The sequence below is a fragment of the Diceros bicornis genome, chromosome 19 (genome assembly GCF_020826845.1).
Source record: "Diceros bicornis minor isolate mBicDic1 chromosome 19, mDicBic1.mat.cur, whole genome shotgun sequence".
NCBI classification, from domain to species: Eukaryota; Metazoa; Chordata; class Mammalia; order Perissodactyla; family Rhinocerotidae; genus Diceros; species Diceros bicornis.
In genome coordinates this window covers 12,802,367-12,820,000 of record NC_080758.1, presented here as the reverse complement: position 1 = coordinate 12,820,000, position 17,634 = coordinate 12,802,367, and the positions used below count along the sequence as shown (strand labels likewise).

Genomic DNA, 17,634 nt, shown 5'->3' with positions numbered 1-17,634 from the left:
TGGTTTTTATATCCTTAGAATATCCTATTAAGTATGTCTAGTCAAAAAATACTATATTTAGGGCCAGTCCGGTGGCGCAAGCGGTTAAGTGCGCGTGCTCCGCTGCGGCGGCCCAGGGCTCACAGGTTCGGATCCCGGGCGCGCACTGACACACCTCTTGGCAAGCCATGCTGTGGTGGCATCCCATGTAAAGTGGAGGAAGATGGGCACGGATGTTAGCCCAGGGCCAGTCTTCCTCAGCAAAAGAAAAAAAAAAAAGGAGGGGGATTGGCAGATGTTAGCACAGGGCTGATCTCACACACAAAAATACTATATTTAGAGCAACTTTAAATTATTCTTTGTGCATTTTTGCCACTAGGTAGACCGTTAGGTTCATTTGTTTGTGGGTTCGTTTTGTTTTTATTTTGGGGGGGCATGAGAAAGTTTACTTTATATGCCTCCACAGTCAGACAGTGAAAAGCAAGGTGCATGTGCAAGGTCTAGGTTTCATCCCTGTCCCTTCCCTCTCTCTAAAGGTAAGCATTCTTTATCGAGTTTTGATTTATGTTTCTATTATTTATTTTTGAAAATATAACCTAATACCTATCCTATGTATATTTATATTTCCCTTCCTTCTACACAGAGAGTATACAAAACACACTGTTTTTCACCTTACTTTTTCACTTAATAAATCCTGGATGTTATTCCCTAGTAGTATATATTCCTCCTTTTTTTTTTTAAATAGTGTGGTACTCCCATGGTTTTCTCATCCAGTCTCCCCATATAAAGATAATCTTGATGTTTTCTATTTTTCACTCTTTTAAATAGTACTAATTATTTTAAATAATACTTTTAATAGCCTTGTGTATATGTCACTTAGTGTTTTTGCCTACTTTGAGATAGATTGCTAGTAGGATTGCCAAATTAGAAGGTAAACACATATAATTTTGCTAGATTCTGCCAAATTCCCTTCCATGGGGTTGTATCTGTTGCATTTCTTTAAAAATTGAATGATAGTGTCTGTTTCCCCAGTAGAGTGCATTGGAATTTTGCCAATCTATAGATGTGAAATGGTATCTGACTGCAGTTTCAATTTGCATTTCTCTTATTTTGAGTTCAGTTGCATATCTTTCCATTTAAAGGGCCATTTTAATTTCTTTCTGTGGACTATCTAATCATACTCTTTTGCCCATATTTCTATCTGATTGTTGGTCTTTTCTTAACTTTTAGACAACATGTAGTTTTCTTCTGATTGTTTTTTTAACGACAGAAGACAATATTTATTTCATGCAACTCTCCAGGGCAGAATGCTTTCATCCTATCCGACAAGTCATTGCTCTGGCTTTACATGTCCTTAGACATGGTCTCTCGTCTTCATTCCACAGGGCTGACAGGTAAAAGTCAGTCCAACGAGGTCACAGAGACTCTGGGGCAACCCCCTCTAGTCAGTGACTCAGCCTTTTAGTCACAACCCTTTCTTTGTTCAAGTTCTTCACAGCAGCTCCCCAAACGTGTTCAAAGTCAAACAAAATATTTTTAAAATTTTTCATTGGTTGATTCATATATTTTCCAAATAGTTTGGACTCTGAATAAGAATTTGTGGATCCTAAAGTATTTAAATTAATTTTACAACCATAAATTCCCCTATATAAAACTCCCCCCTTGTTTTTGAGCAAGATTAGCCCTGAGCTAACATCTGTTGTCAATCCTCTCTTTGCTGAAGAAGATTGGCCCTGGGCTAACATCCATGCCCATTTTCCTCTACTTGATATGTGGGACCCTGCCACAGCATGACTTGATAAGCAGTGCGTTGGTCCGTGCCCGGGATCTGAACCTGCGAACCCTGGGCCGCTGAATCGGAGTGCGTGAACTTAACCACTATGCCACCAGGTCGGCCCCTTAGTCCCCCTTTTGATCGATCATGTCCAGACTCCAGCCCATCAGTACCTGGACGAGAAAGGAAAACAGACCATACCTGGGGCTGCTCTTCATGCAGGAGCACTCTGTTTCTTATGTTGGAAAGACAGTGGGCAATTTTAAACCATCCACTCCACCATTAAGTTATCTGTTATTGTCTGTTTGAAGATCTCAACAGAGAAATTTATTAACAGTCGACCCACAGGGAGGACAGATTGCTTCAGTCAGCTCTACCTACTTCAGGGCAGAATGCCCTTTTGACAGTTACCCGTGATGGAGGAAGTATTAGTGTAGCTAACATTTACTAAGTATTTACTATTTGCCAAGTACAATCTTAATGCCTGGGATGTAATCTCACCTCATTTGACTTACAGACATTCAATTATTAGGTCTCGGCAAAGAGAATAAAGAGAAATTCCACCACCTCATGCTTGTCAGTAAGCAGACGCTCCCAGAGAGGGGAGACCCGGTTCCTGCATCTCTCTCTTTTTGTTTTTAATTGAGATGTAATTGACATATAACATTAGTTTCAGGTATACAACATAATGATTCAATATTTGTATATATTGTGAAATGATCAACATAGTAAGTCTAGTTAACACCCAGCACCATACATAGTTACAAAAATTGTCTTGTGATGAGAACTTTAAGACCTACTCTATTAGCAACTTTAATAGGTAATATAATAATATTAACTATAGTCACCATACTGTACATTACATCTCCATGACTTACTTATTTTATAAGTGGAAGTATGTACCTTTTGACCATCTTCAACCATTTTGCCCACTCCCTACCCCACACCTCTGGAAACCACCAATCTGTTCTCTCTATCATTGAGCTCAGTTTTTTGTTTTTTTTGTTTTGTTTTAGATTCAACATATAAGAGAACGTTTGGTATTTGTCTTTTCTCTGTCTGACTTATTTCACTTAGCATGATGCCCTCAGGGTCCATCCATCTTGTCACAAATGGCAAGATTTCCTTTTTTATGGCTGAATAATATTCTACTGTGTCTGTGTATACACATAGCACATTTTCTTTATCCATTCATCCATCGGTAAACACTTAGGTTGCTTCCATGTCTTGGCCATTGTTAACAATGTTGCTGTGAACTTGGGGCTGCAGATATCTTTTTGAGTTAGTGTTTTTGTTTCCTTTGGATAAATACCCAGAAGTAGAATTGCTCAATTATGTGGTAGTTCTATTTTTAATTTTTTGAGGAACCTCCATACTGTTTTCCATAGTGGCCGCACTAATTTACATTTCCACCAACAGTGCACAAGGGTTCCCTTTTCTCCATATCCTCGCCAACACTTATTTCTTATCTTTTTAATGATAGCCATTCTAACAGGTATGAGGTGATACCTCATTTTGGTTTTGATTTGCATTTCCCTGATTATTAGTGATGACATTATTTACCCTGAGATTAGTACCCTGACAGGTACCTTTTCATGTACCTGTTGGCCATCTGTATGTCTTCTATGGAAAAATGTCCATTCAGATTCTCTGCCCATTTTTTAATTGGATTGTTTGTTTTTTTCCTATTGAGTTATATGATCCTTTTGATTCTTTTTTTTTTTTTAAGATTTTATTTATTTTTTCCCCCCAAAGCCCCAGTAGATAGTTGTATGTCATAGCTGCCCATCCTTCTAGTTGCTGTACGTGGGACGTGGCCTCAGCATGGCCAGAGAAGCAGTGCGTCGGTGCGCGCCCGGGATGCGAACCTGGGCCGCCAGCAGCAGAGCGCGCGCACTTAACCACTAAGCCACGGGGCCGGCCCGATCCTTTTGATTCTTGACACTTTGTCACTTCAGTTTTAGTGAGACAGAAAACAAAACATGCAAAGTCATCTTATTCCTCTGACACTCTACCATATTATAGTGCTGCCATCTTGCAAATTATTTTAAACATATAAGTAAGAACAGAGAATAATAGAATGATATTCATATAACGACGACAAATCTTAACTCCAGGCCATAAGTACTTAAACGTACATATACAATGGAGGCACCCAGGGCACTCTCTCTCTATTCTCCTTCTCCCCAGAGGTAATTACTGCAATGAATATAGTCTGCTTTATACCCATATAAGTGTTTATTTATGGTTTTACTATATATCTGTTTCCATAAAAATTCCATACTATTTTAGAAGTTTAAAATTTTTATTTATATAAATATCAGTCTATAAGTATTGGTCTACACATTTTTTTGTGCTTAACATTGTTTTTGAGAGTTATCACTTTAGTAGATGTGTTATGGTTCATTTTTTAATAGCTGTGTGGTATTCCATCGTAAGAATATGCCACAGTTTATTTCCTGTGGCTGATTCTTTAATTTCTTGGTTTATTTCCTGTGGCTGATTCTTTAATTTCTTGATTTACAACTTTTATGTGTCTTTGGCAGGTGTTTACCAAGGTTACACGCAACCTTGTGAAGCTGTTCTATTTTAAAGACTAATGGGTATTCTAAATTTTTAGAGGTTTTTAATGAAGATTAGTATTCTTTTGCCCCCCCCCCCCCCTTTTTAGAAGAGAAAGTGAGGCACAAAGAGTTTGAATGACTTTTCCAAGAAATATATGCTAGTGAAAAATATAGTTCTTAAGAGTAATGAAATCTTAGTCTGCTTCTCTATGATGTTGTTATTTTATGGTGTGTTCCTTTATCTGTAAGATTTTACCCTAATCATAGTTTTATGCTCAGAGAAAGAGAATTAGAAAAGTGAATGTGAATTGAACCATTGTGTGGAGGTAGAAGTTTTGATTTCTGAACCATGTCAGCTCCCTTTGTAACAGCTGAAAAAAACATACTTTTTAGAATCAGCAAGTTCTTCTCTTTCAGTTTTCTTTTACTCAAAGATAGCATCATTGAGTTAGAACATATATATTATTGTATTTTTCAGGTACCAAAAGAGCATCTTTTAGTCTCTATTCCTCTCTTGATTAATCATCTTCAAGCTGAAAGTATAGTTGTTCATACTTACGCAGCACATGCTCTTGAGAGGCTGTTTACTATGAGGGGGCCTAACAACACCACTCTGTAAGTATTGGATTCTAAGCAATTTATATTTTTTCAGCTTGGAGTAGGGACTGTTCTATACTGGTGAGAGATATCTCTGAATATATTTATAATTTCATTAGTAGTTAGAAAAATAAATGTGTACTTTTTACTAATTTATACTATGTCTCATTCCAAAAGAATTTGAGGCCGCAGTCCAAAATAGATACATTATGACAATAAAGTTAAATAGAGGAAATTGAAACAAAGGCAAATAACTGAGGTGAGATTAATAAACAGAAATGTGTCAGAGGATCCTGTACAGTAGTTAAAGAAACTCTTGAATTTTATGTGTGGAGTCTCCTAACAACCAAGGCAAAGAGGGAAACTTGGTGAGTTAAAATTTTCACAATGTCCGTGAGATTAAAATTAAAACAGTTACTCAGAAGGTATCTCAGAAGTGGGCCCTGATTAAGGAAATACTTTGTAATAGCAGTGTTCTTAGCAACATCATGCAACAGTTATCTTCACCTGGCTGTTTTTGTCATCTTACTCAGTGCTGAGATATGACACAGCTGAGTGAAAGTAATTCTCTAGATTCCAAGTGTCGCTCTTCTGGCCTGATCCAAGGAAAGATGTGGAGGGGTGGACAGTCTGTGTGTCTTTCAGTCCATTCTTCAACAGTTATTCTTGAAACTGAGCTTTGGGTAAGAGATGGAAAACAGTTCTAGGTTCTTTTCTTCATCAAGAACTTGAAGCACAGACACTCTCAGTGGCCAGTTAACGGTTAAACGGACATCCTTTGAAATGAGTCAAGCCAGTACCTGTCTTCAGGCCCAGAACTGATGCAGAAAAACAGTTCTGAAGCTGCTCCACTTCTGGGAACAGTAGATGACTGAGACCCCTGAGAGCTTGAGTTCTGTTCTCGATGGCGATAGCTAGGAAGCAGGGATGGCCTTCCCAACCTTAGATGGTGTTGGGTTTGCCTGGTTGTTGGTTGGTTTAATTGTATTTGGTCCCAGATGTGCCTTTTTAGGAACTTAACATGAACACATATAAAAAACTATCTTCCTAAGCTGTCTACTGATTGTCAGTGGTGGGACTTGGCTCGGTTTTATGCCAAGAAGTGTGATTTAGTAGTTGACAAGGATATTCCAAAGTGACAAGCTCAAGAGTTGGTAGTGACTGAAAGCTGTTTTTTCATCTATAGCTTTACAGCTGCAGAAATCGCACCGTTTGTTGAGATTCTGCTAACAAACCTTTTCAAAGCTCTCACACTTCCTGGCTCTTCAGAAAATGAATATATTATGAAAGGTAGGCCGTTTCCCTGGTGTACAGACCATAAGTATCTAATCTCAGTTTACAGGGGTGAGCACTCTGAGTTCTACTTCAGATTACCTAGTCTGTGAACCAGATACCGTTTGCCAAAGAATTAGATTTGGGTGTTTTAAAATGAAAGATATTGTTTTGTATTAACAGTGTTTACAGAAAAAAATTTTACCCTAACTTGATGTAGAACTCCTCTTATTAAAGAAAAAGTAGCAAACTCCTTTCTCCTTTCCTAGATTGAATTTCTTGAGGGCAAAGATCAGATCAGCTCAGACAACATTTATTGATGGCATGTGATGCTGCGTCTTGTTGTGAAACCTAGGTGCACTTGATAGACCACACAGATCTTGCCTTCGTAGACATGCTGCCAAGGACACAGGCACCTCTAGCCATCTGCCAGGCTGCATTAGGACAGTGTCTTGGTGACAGCTCTGACTTCAGGGATAATCTTAGTCATATTCATAACTGTTGCATTCCAAGAGCCTAGCACAGTGTCTGACTCATAGGAAATGCTTTTCAAAGAAACTATCCCTGGTGCCTCTGGCCTGGGTCAGGACCCCTGGGGGATGTGTGTGTGCGTGTGCATGTGTTTATATGTATGTATTTGTGTGTGTTTTCAGCATTAGACCTCTCTCCACAGTGATGTGTCATTACTGTTATTTAATGTCCATTTTTGTGAGACAGCTAACTGGTCTGTGGTCCTCATTGCTGTGTTCCTAGGGTATGCAGGAGCGCCCAGTATGTAACACCTTCTCAGTAAATACTGTTGTACGAGTGAATGAAAGGATTCTGTGCCATCCCAGAGGAAGGGCGCTGGTCCATCCTCCAACCCTCTTCACCCAGCTCAGGGGAAGGCTTTCTCTAGGAAGTGATGTCCAGGATAAGGTGAGGGATAGGTAGCGATTAACTTGTTGGAGGGAGAGTCTTTGGCTCAGGTAGAGGAAACATCATTGTGAAGTTTAGGAGGCAAGAGAGGGTAACTCTCCTCTGTGCCCGGCATGTGGTAGGTGCTCTCCTTAGTAAACATCCATTCTGTTTGTGCAAAAACAGCCACCAAACATTTTTAGCTTAATAGTGTATTTATCTCCCATGACAAATGCTTTTAGGCATCTGTTAATGAGCAGTAGTTTTGAAATATGGATCCTCCATAACTTTATATGTATTTTTGGATTTTTCTTAGGTCCCTAATCTCTCTTTTTGGGGGGAGATGGGTACGTGGTATTCTCTTTCAGTTTCCAGTGGGCTGTGACCATGTTTTTAATAGGCTAGGACTGTACATTTCCTGCCACTGATTTCTAGGTGAAATTAGAGACTTGAAGCAGCACTCCCCTCCACCTGCTGCTCCCCCATGCCAGTCCACTACTCCCCCTCCTCCTCGTCGTCTGCCTCTTTAGTCACCTCATTGTTTTTTATTATCCCTTTTTTAATTCTTTAAGCCTTAGGCCTTCTGGAAATACTCAATATTTCCCAGCTAAATTTTGTTGCCAATCCTTGGCCTAATTTTAAAAGGAAGGGAAATTTAAATTATTTCTAAATGTAGAAAGCTAACTGGGGGTTGCTTAAGGGTCTTAAAATTTTAGTTGATGAATCAGTGGGCTTTTTCTCCCCCTAATCACTGTTTTGTTCTGAAATTTAACTAAACTGTTTGTTTTTGCTGTTTTTGTATTTTACAGCTATCATGAGAAGTTTTTCCCTCCTACAAGAAGCCATAATCCCCTACATCCCTACTCTCATCACTCAGCTTACACAGAAGCTGTTAGCTGTTAGTAAGGTAACAGAGCCAGTCTTTAATGTGCAGTTGTTTTTTAACTTACGCTCCAAGTGTCTGAGCCTCAGAACTCCCTGGCAATAGGTCCAACTCAGGGAAAGGTCTGTATTCTTCCTGCCCAACAGTTAACATAGTCTCTGCAAGTGTGGGGATGGCATTAGATTGGAGACATAGCAGCACTCACCTTTACATGTAGGCTCATTTTTATCCTCATTAAAAAAGTAACATGTTCATTGAAGAAAACTGAGAAACTACAGATGCTCTTAAATGATCTTAGATGGAGGAAAGCAGGCTTTGCACCAAATTGACACAAAAGAGGGCAATCAGACTTGTATAAAATGATGATTAACTGTTCTTCCTTACTCTTATTTCCCAAAAATAAAGTTCACTCCTTCTTTAATCAGTAATTTTACAGATATTTTGATTCATATTTAAAAACTAAGTTTTAGAAAATAAAAAATCAGTTTAAGGCTGACAAAATTCCTTTTTAGATGTTTATTCCTAGTTACTCGATGAAAAGGAGATAAATTGGTAGGAGGTATTAGAGGGACTTTGCAGAAGTGATCTTCTTCCACTGAGTTCTGGATAAGGGTCTTGGACTACTTTGGCCTGTGGGGAATCGAGGGGGAGAAGCAGGGTCCCTCCATACCCCTCTTGTACATAGACACCCATCTTGTGAGTCCATCAGTTTTCTATGATACCTTTCAAGAAGGATTTTGTATGAAGGAAAACACAATTCTGTTGCTTAAAAAGGAAATTGAAAACCACTGATATGAAGAATTGTCACTCTGTAGATACAGGCATTGAGGCCCACGGAGTTTAAGGTTTGCCTAAGGTCCCACACGGGGCGATGGCAGAGCCAGGACTTATGTGCCCCTGCTCATTTCTTCCACCACTGCAAAGTCCAAACAAACAGGCATTAGCGAATCTTATTTTATTTTCTGAATTTTAAAGTCAATATAAAATTGTAACACATATGCAGGCTTTTTAGTGTAAATGGTGTTTTTTCTTAATACTGATTTAAAAGAAAGATGGCATCTCTTTTAATGTTTTAGAAAGGTTAGGTGTGTTTTTTATTTTAGATAATATTTAATGTAGTCACTTGGCTTGTTAAGGTAATAGGCTTTTTTTTTTTAAATTTCAGAACCCGAGCAAACCTCACTTTAATCATTACATGTTTGAAGCAATATGTTTATCCATAAGAATAACTTGCAAAGCTAACCCAGCTGCTGTTGTGAATTTTGAGGAGGCTTTGTTTCTGGTGTTTACTGAAATTTTACAAAATGATGTACAGGGTAAGTTAAAGGAAGTTATTTTCTTTCTAATTGAATGAAATTATTAAAGTTGTTATAAAATGCAGCCTGCTTAAGAGATATGTGCCTTTTGTGTCAGAACCATTAATTCTGAAGCTAACAGCTCTGTTTTTACTTTTATCAACAGAATTTATTCCATATGTCTTTCAAGTAATGTCTTTGCTTCTGGAAACACACAAAAATGATATCCCGTCTTCCTATATGGCCTTATTTCCTCATCTCCTTCAGCCAGTGCTTTGGGAAAGAACAGGAAATATCCCTGCTCTAGTGAGGCTTCTCCAAGCATTCTTAGAACGTGGTTCAAATACAATAGCAAGTGCTGCAGCTGACAAAATTGTGAGTCAGATTTATTTTGATGTAGCTAATTTTCAAGGGTACTAAGAGAAACTAGGGATGGTATATTTTTAAAAATTCTTTATTTAAAGTAAATTTAATAAAATGGGTACTAATTAGTAGAAAATGTTAATGTATATATATATTTTTTAAATATATCACTGTTTTTTTTTTTTCTTTCTTTATTTTTTTCCCCCAAAGCCCCAGTGGATAATTGTATGTCATAGCTGCACATCCTTCTAGTTGCTGTATGTGGGACGCGGCCTCAGCATGGCCAGACAAGCGGTGCGAGGGTGCGCACCCAGGATCTGAACTGGGGCCGCCAGCAGCGGAGCGCACGCACTTAACCGCTAAGCCACTGGGCCGGCCCGTTAATGTATATTTTATTAGAATTAAGTGTCCTTTAGTTCTTTATCTCCATGGTGGAAAATAAATAAGAGCCAGATAGGTAATTTTAAGAATGTAACTTTAAGGGCTTATTGTGATGGGGTTTTTTTCCTCTACACTTTAGAAGTAAGAACTAAAGAAAAAATGCTAATTAGGTTATTACAGCATGTACTTTTCCCAACATATATCACCTGTTTAACTTCTGGAATTATTAATCCTTGCCTCTTTTACTGATTATTATTTGATGTAATTTGTTGTAGCCTGGGTTATTAGGTGTCTTCCAGAAGCTGATTGCGTCCAAAGCCAATGACCACCAAGGTTTTTATCTTCTAAACAGTATAATAGAGCACATGCCTCCGTGAGTATGAATATAACCTTGTTGTACATTTAATCAAAGATTCTGTTAGGTACTCAGAAAAATGCTGAATTTATGTTGTTGCTTTTATTCATTTCTTCAGTGCGTCAGTTGACCAATACAGGAAGCAAATCTTCATTCTACTATTCCAAAGACTTCAGAATTCCAAAACAACAAAATTTATCAAGAGTAAGTAAAATCATTTGGATATTCCTACAGAAATAAGGAAAGTAGCTTTAACCCTTAGACTTCATGGTTACATAATAAACCTTTTATCAGTTATAAACTTTATATGTAAAATATTTTAAGATGTTTGTATTCTCCAAACACTAAATCATTTTCAAGTATATTGTGTTTCAAAGGTTAGTTTGTAAGTTTAGATACCAAAACCTTTTTTTTTTTTTTTGTGGTGAGGAAGATTAGCCCTGAGCTAACATCTGTTGTCAATCCTCCTTTTTTTTTTTTTTTCCTGCTGAGGAAGATTGGCCCTGGGCTAATATCCGTGCCCATCTTCCTCTACTTTATACGGGATGCCGCCACAGCATGGCTTGACAAGAGGTGCGTCGGTGCGCGCCCGGTATCCGAACCTGTGAACTCTGGGCCGCCGCAGTGGAACATGTGTGCTTAACCCGCTATGCCACGGGGCGGCCCCTCTCAAATATTTTTTAATAGAAGTAATATTATAAGGAAATATAAATCGGAAAGAGACTTGCAGGTAAAGACTTTTTATGTCTATATTATAAAGGCAGAGATTCTATATGGTAAATTGTATTAAAAGGCAAGTATTGATGCCAAAGTTAGTCCTTGGGTTTTAATGATGATGACTGTTTCACTTGGCTGACTTCCACTAAATCGCCTGTTTATGCAGTGAGTCCTCTGTATTGATATTCTGCATCTCCTTTCCACAGGTTTCTTAGTCTTTATTAATTTGTATTGCATAAAATATGGGGCGCTAGCACTTCAAGAAATATTTGATGGTATACAACCAAAGTAAGTTTGTTTTTTTTATTATTGTTTTAAAGCAAAAAAATTGACTTCTTTTAGTGCAAACCAATATCTCTGATTTTTAGATGATTTCATAATTCTTGGTACAGTGATACTATTTTTGTGGTTTTCAAAATATTCTTGGAGTGTTGTGGTTTTCAAAATATTCTTGAGGTGATGGCTGTAAAGAAGACAATCCCTGTAGACATTTTCCTAATTCCCAAAGGTACTCCTCGCTCGGGCATTCTCCACAGCCAGTGTTCTGTGTTATGTTAGATGATCAGTGTTGTCTCCAGGAGCCTGCCTTTGTTAAGGCCAACAGCATGATTTTTCAAATGAGAAAAGTTTGGATCAATAAAACTTTGCTTTTGACTTAGTTTATATACAACGAATGTAGTTGGGTGGCATTCCCCATTTAGAAGGGAAAGGAAGGATATAAAGGAATGAGAGAGGACAACTCTTTAGAGAAAAAAACTCAAGTTAAATCCCTGTATCTGTGTTGTATCAAAAAAATTCTAGATTGACTAAAATGTAAAAAAATGAATTAACCTGAAAAATAGTACCAGAAAATATGCTTTCCAGCAATAGAGGATTTTGAGGAAATCAGCAGTGTCACACATGGCTAGTGGGTGCCTAAACTGGCATCTTTCTGTAGAGCAAAAAATATGCCGTCTTTATCCAGAGCGTTACAATGTCCACACTCCTTGATACCCACTATTTCCACTTCAAAGAATTTATTAATCAAAGTATAAACTGAGAATTTTGCAACATTTAGAATCATGAAAAACTTTACTTCTAGGATGTTTGCAACAACATAGAATGATTGGCCAAATCATTTTTTTAATATAGCCATTAACATTTATATACATGTAGGTATGTAAGTGTAGAAAGTTGGGAAATTTATAATCCAAAAATGTTAAAGCTAGTTATAGCTGGATTGTGGGATGGTGCTGATTCTTTTTTTTCTTGCTCTTGCTTATCTCTGTTTTTTTTTTTTTTTTTTTTTTTTTGTGAGGAAGATCAGCCCTGAGCTAACATACATGCCAATCCTCCTCTTTTTGCTGAGAAAGACTGGCCCTGGGCTAACATCCGTGCCCATCTTCCTCCACTTTATGTGGGACGCCACCACAGCATGGCCTGACAAGCAGTGCATCAGTGTGCGCCCAGGATCTGAACCCGGGCTGCCAGCAGCGGAGCGCGCACTTAACCACTACGCCACGGGGCTGGCCCCTATCTCTGTTTTCTAATTTCTCATTTTTCAAAGATTTCTTGAGTAATCTTTTAAAAAAACATACAAGACCAAAAAATGGCTGTGAAGATTCTCTTTGAGTGTAGGCTTAAGCAGTGTTCACAGAAGATGGCAGTGGCCACAGGGTAGAGCTTTGGTGGTGGTATTTTGTCATCTGGAGGTCTCTTCCATTCAGATGACCAAAAAGAGCAGCCTTGTTATTTTGTATTTTATTATATTCATAAGGAGTCACTGAAAATAAATAACATCTAAGCATTTCACTGTTTAATTATAGTGATAGTTTAATTTAATATTGAGTGAATTTATTTTGCTTTGATTAATAGAATGTTTGGAATGGTTTTGGAAAAAATCATTATTCCTGAAATTCAGAAAGTATCCGGATATGTAGAGAAAAAGATTTGTGCAGTTGGCATAACCAAATTATTAACAGAATGTCCCCCAATGATGGACACTGAGTATACCAAGCTATGGTAAGTACTCCATTCTAAAGTTTTTGGAAATTACAGTTTCTTTCCCTTAGGACTGCAAAATTAACCAAGCTTATTCTCTTAAGGGCCAAGAGAATTGGGTTCTGATTTTGGCTTCTCCATTAGCAACCATCAGATTCAAGACATGATTTGTGGATCCTTCTGGACCTAGAAAGACCTTGTTTCCTGATTCTTAACTTTTTTTAGTGGGGAATTCATGGACCCCTTTGAGAGTCTGGTGAAAGTCCCTGGTGATCCCTAGGACTGTTTTATGACAGATGCCCAACTAACCTGGCTTAAGTCTTTAAGAGGAGAAACTGAATAGGCTTAAGAGAAGATCTTACATGCTTGTGCTCAGTGTCTGGTGGACCTTGCTTTTCTCGACTTCTTGCCTCTCCTTTCCTTACTATGGCTTCACTTAGGGCAGCCTCTTCCACAAGGTGATCTGACAACTTGAGGCTTATTTCTTCTAACTTTTAGCATTGAATATCCTTGGTTTGGCCTCAGTCACATGGCCTTCTCATTAGCCAGGCCTGGGTCACACCGCCAGCTTGAGAGCTCTGGGAGTGGAGTAGTTTCTGAAAGAGCAGTTGGGGTATTGTGGCCAGAATAATTGAAGAATGATTTCTGGATAAGCATAAGCGTTGATGTCTATCTTAATTTCAGAGGTCCCTTACTACTCTTGAGTCTGAGTCTATAATTTTGTTTCTCTCAGGAATTTCTGCTAATTGTTTACAAAATTTTCAAAGTATTTACTTAATCTTTTATCTTGTTCCTTTCTTCCAACCCAGGACTCCCTTATTACAGTCTCTGATTGGCCTTTTTGAGTTACCTGAAGATGATACCATTCCTGATGAAGAACATTTTATTGACATAGAAGATACACCAGGATACCAGACTGCCTTCTCTCAGTTGGCATTTGCTGGGAAAAAAGAGCATGATCCTGTAGGTCAAATGGTGAACAACCCCAAAATTCACCTGGCACAGTCACTTCACAAATTGTCTACTGCCTGTCCAGGAAGGGTAAGTGTCTGTTGTCACAGAACTCTGTGATTAATGGAGGTCTTCATGGGAAGTCAAGAGGATAGTAGTTGTTCTGGTGCCTGTTTTCTTTTCTTTCTTTCTTTTTTTTTTTGTGAGGAAGATCAGCCCTGAGCTAACATCCGATGCCAATCCTCCTCTTTTTGCAGAGGAAGATTGGCCCTGGGCTAACATCTGTGCCCATCTTCCTCTACTTTATATGGGACGCCACCACAGCATGGCTTGACAAGCGGTGCATCGGTGCAGCCTTGGATCCGAACCTGCAAACCCTGGGCGGCCGAGGCAGAGCACATGCACTTAACCGCTGCGCCACTGGGCCGGCCCCTGGTGCCTGTTTTCATTGGTCAGCATAATCAACATCCCATTGAGTTAGAGTCAAGGCTTATTTTTCTTTAATTAGAATGATGGGTCCTTTTCTTTTTTTGTATGATGTGCTACAAATGTATTTTAAGTGAATGATTTCTGGAGTGAAGACAAAGCAGGAGATAAAACCCTTTGAATAGAAATGTATTTATTTCCCAGATTGAAATAATCCTCCTATTATTAAAATGCAGGCATTTAGAGTCTAACTGCAGCATACTCAGAAATTAAATAATGGATCATAGAGTAAACCTAATAATGGCTGTATAGTTGTGTTAGTACCTTTTATAGAGTCTTATAGATTATATGATAAAATTTATATTTTTCATTGTTTTATTATGGAAAATTTCCAACATGCATAGAAACAGCATAATGAATCCTCATGTGCTGACCTTCAATAATTACCAATATTCTGCCACTCTTGTTTCATTTGTTTCTCGTTTTTTTTCTTGAGAATTTTAGAGCAAGCCTCAGGCATCATGTCATTTCACCTATATGTACTTCATTATGCATCACTAAGCAATAAGGACTTTTTTTTTTTTAACATAACCACAATGCCACTATCACACTGAACAACAGTGATTCCTTATGGATCCGCTTTTAGACCTATCTGTTTTTGAAGGAATAGAAGCATTTGAGTTACTTGAGAATCCCTTCAACAGTTACTGGAGACAGACTGCCCTGTGGCAGCTCTCGTACAAGATGGGGTTTGTGTTGGTGTGTTAGGATCTCGAACAGCCATTATGTATCCTGTTTCCCATCTCTCGTAGGTTCCATCCATGGTGAGCACCAGCCTCAATGCAGAAGCACTCCAGTATCTCCAAGGCTACCTTCAGGAGGCCAGTGTGACACTGCTTTGAGCTGTGTTTCTTGGCTGAGCCCAGCATGGTTTCTGAGGAGATCACGCAGCCTTCTGAGCACAGCTGCATTAAAACAAAGCAAGTTTTCCTTTTGAACTTGTCACAATTCCATCTTGTAAAGAATATTAAATGTTGCTTTGAGCTGAACCTTGAGCAAATTAGGTGGTTTGTGTGATCATAAATATAAGTGGGTGGTTTTTCCAGTTGGCAGCTTCAAGGGACAACTATTCATAGTGCAGGGTGTCACATTGATTTGAGTGGAGCATTTGCACTGTTTGGATGATTTTAAAATTCTGATGGACACTGACTGTGGAGACTTATTTTTCTTTTACCAAATCCTTTTGTTTTTGAGGCTGTTGTCCTTCGTGTTTTTCCTGTCCTTTGTATTTTTGTCTGTTTCTTAAGCTTTTATTGGAAATGTGAATAAGTAGAAAATCACTTGTGTAATTTGCCAAGAAATGCACATTTCATAGTTTTAAATCTGTAATCAGCAATAAAAAATAGCCCTAAGATATGGATCTAAGAACATCTTAAGGACAGGTTTTTGGTGCTCCGATACTTTTATAATGAAGAATTTCTTTAAATTTTTCCTTTTTCTCCTCCTGGACTCCATAAAACCCTTACTTCTAAATAATTCAAACTCAGATTAGTCTTTTTTACAAGGAAAAAAAGGAACATTAATACGAGTTTGCCACTTATCTATTAGAACTTTCTAACTTTGGGTAGATGGCTCCCTCTGTGGATTGAAGAGAAATGCTCTGCCTGGCTTCACGAGGCTGTTGGGAGTACTTTCTGTGTGGATGTTTGCTCTTTTTCAGTGTCTTTCTTCTTTGTAGATCAGAGGTTACTTGGAACTTTTCAAACTGTGGCATCTTAGAACCTGAGTAGTCTAGGAGGAGCCACAGGAGTGGGTGTATGCCAGCAAAGCCTGCCTGGGGAGCCAGACTGCACTGGCTCCCTCCCTCAGCTGGGCCTAGGGGGTTCTGTGGCATTTGCTTTTACGGAATAAAGAACCAGGCTATCTAAAGTTTGACAGGCACAGTTTATTTATGCTGGAATTGTTGGTTGTCCATTTAGTTCAGTTAAACTGGAATCTCATTCTGCACAGATTGTTACTTCTCTCTTTTTTAAATTCAGGCACCTGACTTGAATGCTTTATTTTCTTCACATGTTTTTATAGTGTTGCTTGAGAAATTTCCAGCTTAATCTAAGTGTTCTTGCACCAATCTAATCATTTTATTTTTTAGGTCTTTTTGTTAGCTTTGACATAGTAATGGAAGCATTAAATCATATATTACTCCTTGGCTTAAATGGTCATTGGCAGAAGGATATGAAGATACTATTGGGATCCATTTTGCAACTACAAACATCATATATATATGTGTGTGTGTGTGTGTGTATATATGTATGTATGTTGTTTTTTTTTTTTTTTTTTTGGTGAGGAAGATTGGCCCTGAGCTAATATCTGTTGCCAATCTTCCTCTTTTTGCTTAAGGAATATTGGCCCTGAGGTAACATCTGTGCCCATGTTCCTCTATTTTGTACGTGGGACACCGCCACAGCATGGCTTGATGAGCGGTGCGTAGGTCTGTGCCCGGGATCTGAACCCGAGAACCCCAGGCTGCTGAAGCAGAGCACCCAAACTTAACCACTATGCCACCGGGTCAGCATATTAAAATTAACATATTTAAAAACAAATTAAAATTAAACATATTTTAATACAAGTGAAAAGCCTGAAATGGAAAACAGCATTGGTGGTGATGGCTTATTATGTTTGGCGCTCAGATAAGCTCCTAGAGTATCTGTTTGGCTCTGTTCTCGCTAGAGCTGTTGGTAAACAGTTAAACAGATCACAGCACAGGTACTGTTCTGGAGGACCCTTGTTTCAGCATCTCAAACTCAGAGGACTGATCAAGTTCTGAGTTTTTTCCTTCCTCCTGAGTTTAAACAATTGAGTTTGTCTTTGTGAATGCTCCTTTTAAAATAGTTTCTGAACAGGAAGACTGGTACTTTACTTTGTATTCCTCTGGTACAATTAATTAATATTCTCGGTTCGTAATTTTAAAAAATGCCATAGGGCCGGCCCTGTGGCTTAGTGGTTAAGTGCGTGCGCTCCGCTACTGGCAGCCTGGGTTTGGATCCCGGGCGTGCACCGATGTACCGCTTCTCTGGCCATGCTGAGGCCACATCCCACATACAGCAGCTAGAAGGATGTGCAGCTATGACGTACAACTATCTACTGGGGCTTTGGCGGGGTGGGAGGGGGTATAAAATAAATTAATTAAATAAATACATAAA

General features: G+C 38.6%; 1 protein-coding gene across 2 annotated transcripts in view; it reads left to right on the top strand.

Moving 5' to 3' along the window:
• Positions 1 to 15,854, top strand: part of CSE1L (chromosome segregation 1 like) — a 45,829-nt gene extending 29,975 nt beyond the window's left edge. For both annotated transcript variants that reach the window (XM_058562509.1, XM_058562508.1), the window contains exons 15-25: positions 4,796 to 4,932; positions 6,101 to 6,204; positions 7,893 to 7,990; positions 9,132 to 9,282; positions 9,428 to 9,636; positions 10,281 to 10,378; positions 10,479 to 10,564; positions 11,284 to 11,365; positions 12,932 to 13,078; positions 13,867 to 14,098; positions 15,247 to 15,854. In XM_058562509.1, coding sequence (XP_058418492.1) covers positions 4,796 to 4,932; positions 6,101 to 6,204; positions 7,893 to 7,990; positions 9,132 to 9,282; positions 9,428 to 9,636; positions 10,281 to 10,378; positions 10,479 to 10,564; positions 11,284 to 11,365; positions 12,932 to 13,078; positions 13,867 to 14,098; positions 15,247 to 15,336 — 1,434 coding nt within the window. In that variant the 3' untranslated portion in view covers positions 15,337 to 15,854. The remainder of the gene's footprint in view (positions 1 to 4,795; positions 4,933 to 6,100; positions 6,205 to 7,892; positions 7,991 to 9,131; positions 9,283 to 9,427; positions 9,637 to 10,280; positions 10,379 to 10,478; positions 10,565 to 11,283; positions 11,366 to 12,931; positions 13,079 to 13,866; positions 14,099 to 15,246) is intronic.
• Positions 15,855 to 17,634: the final 1,780 nt, after the last annotated feature.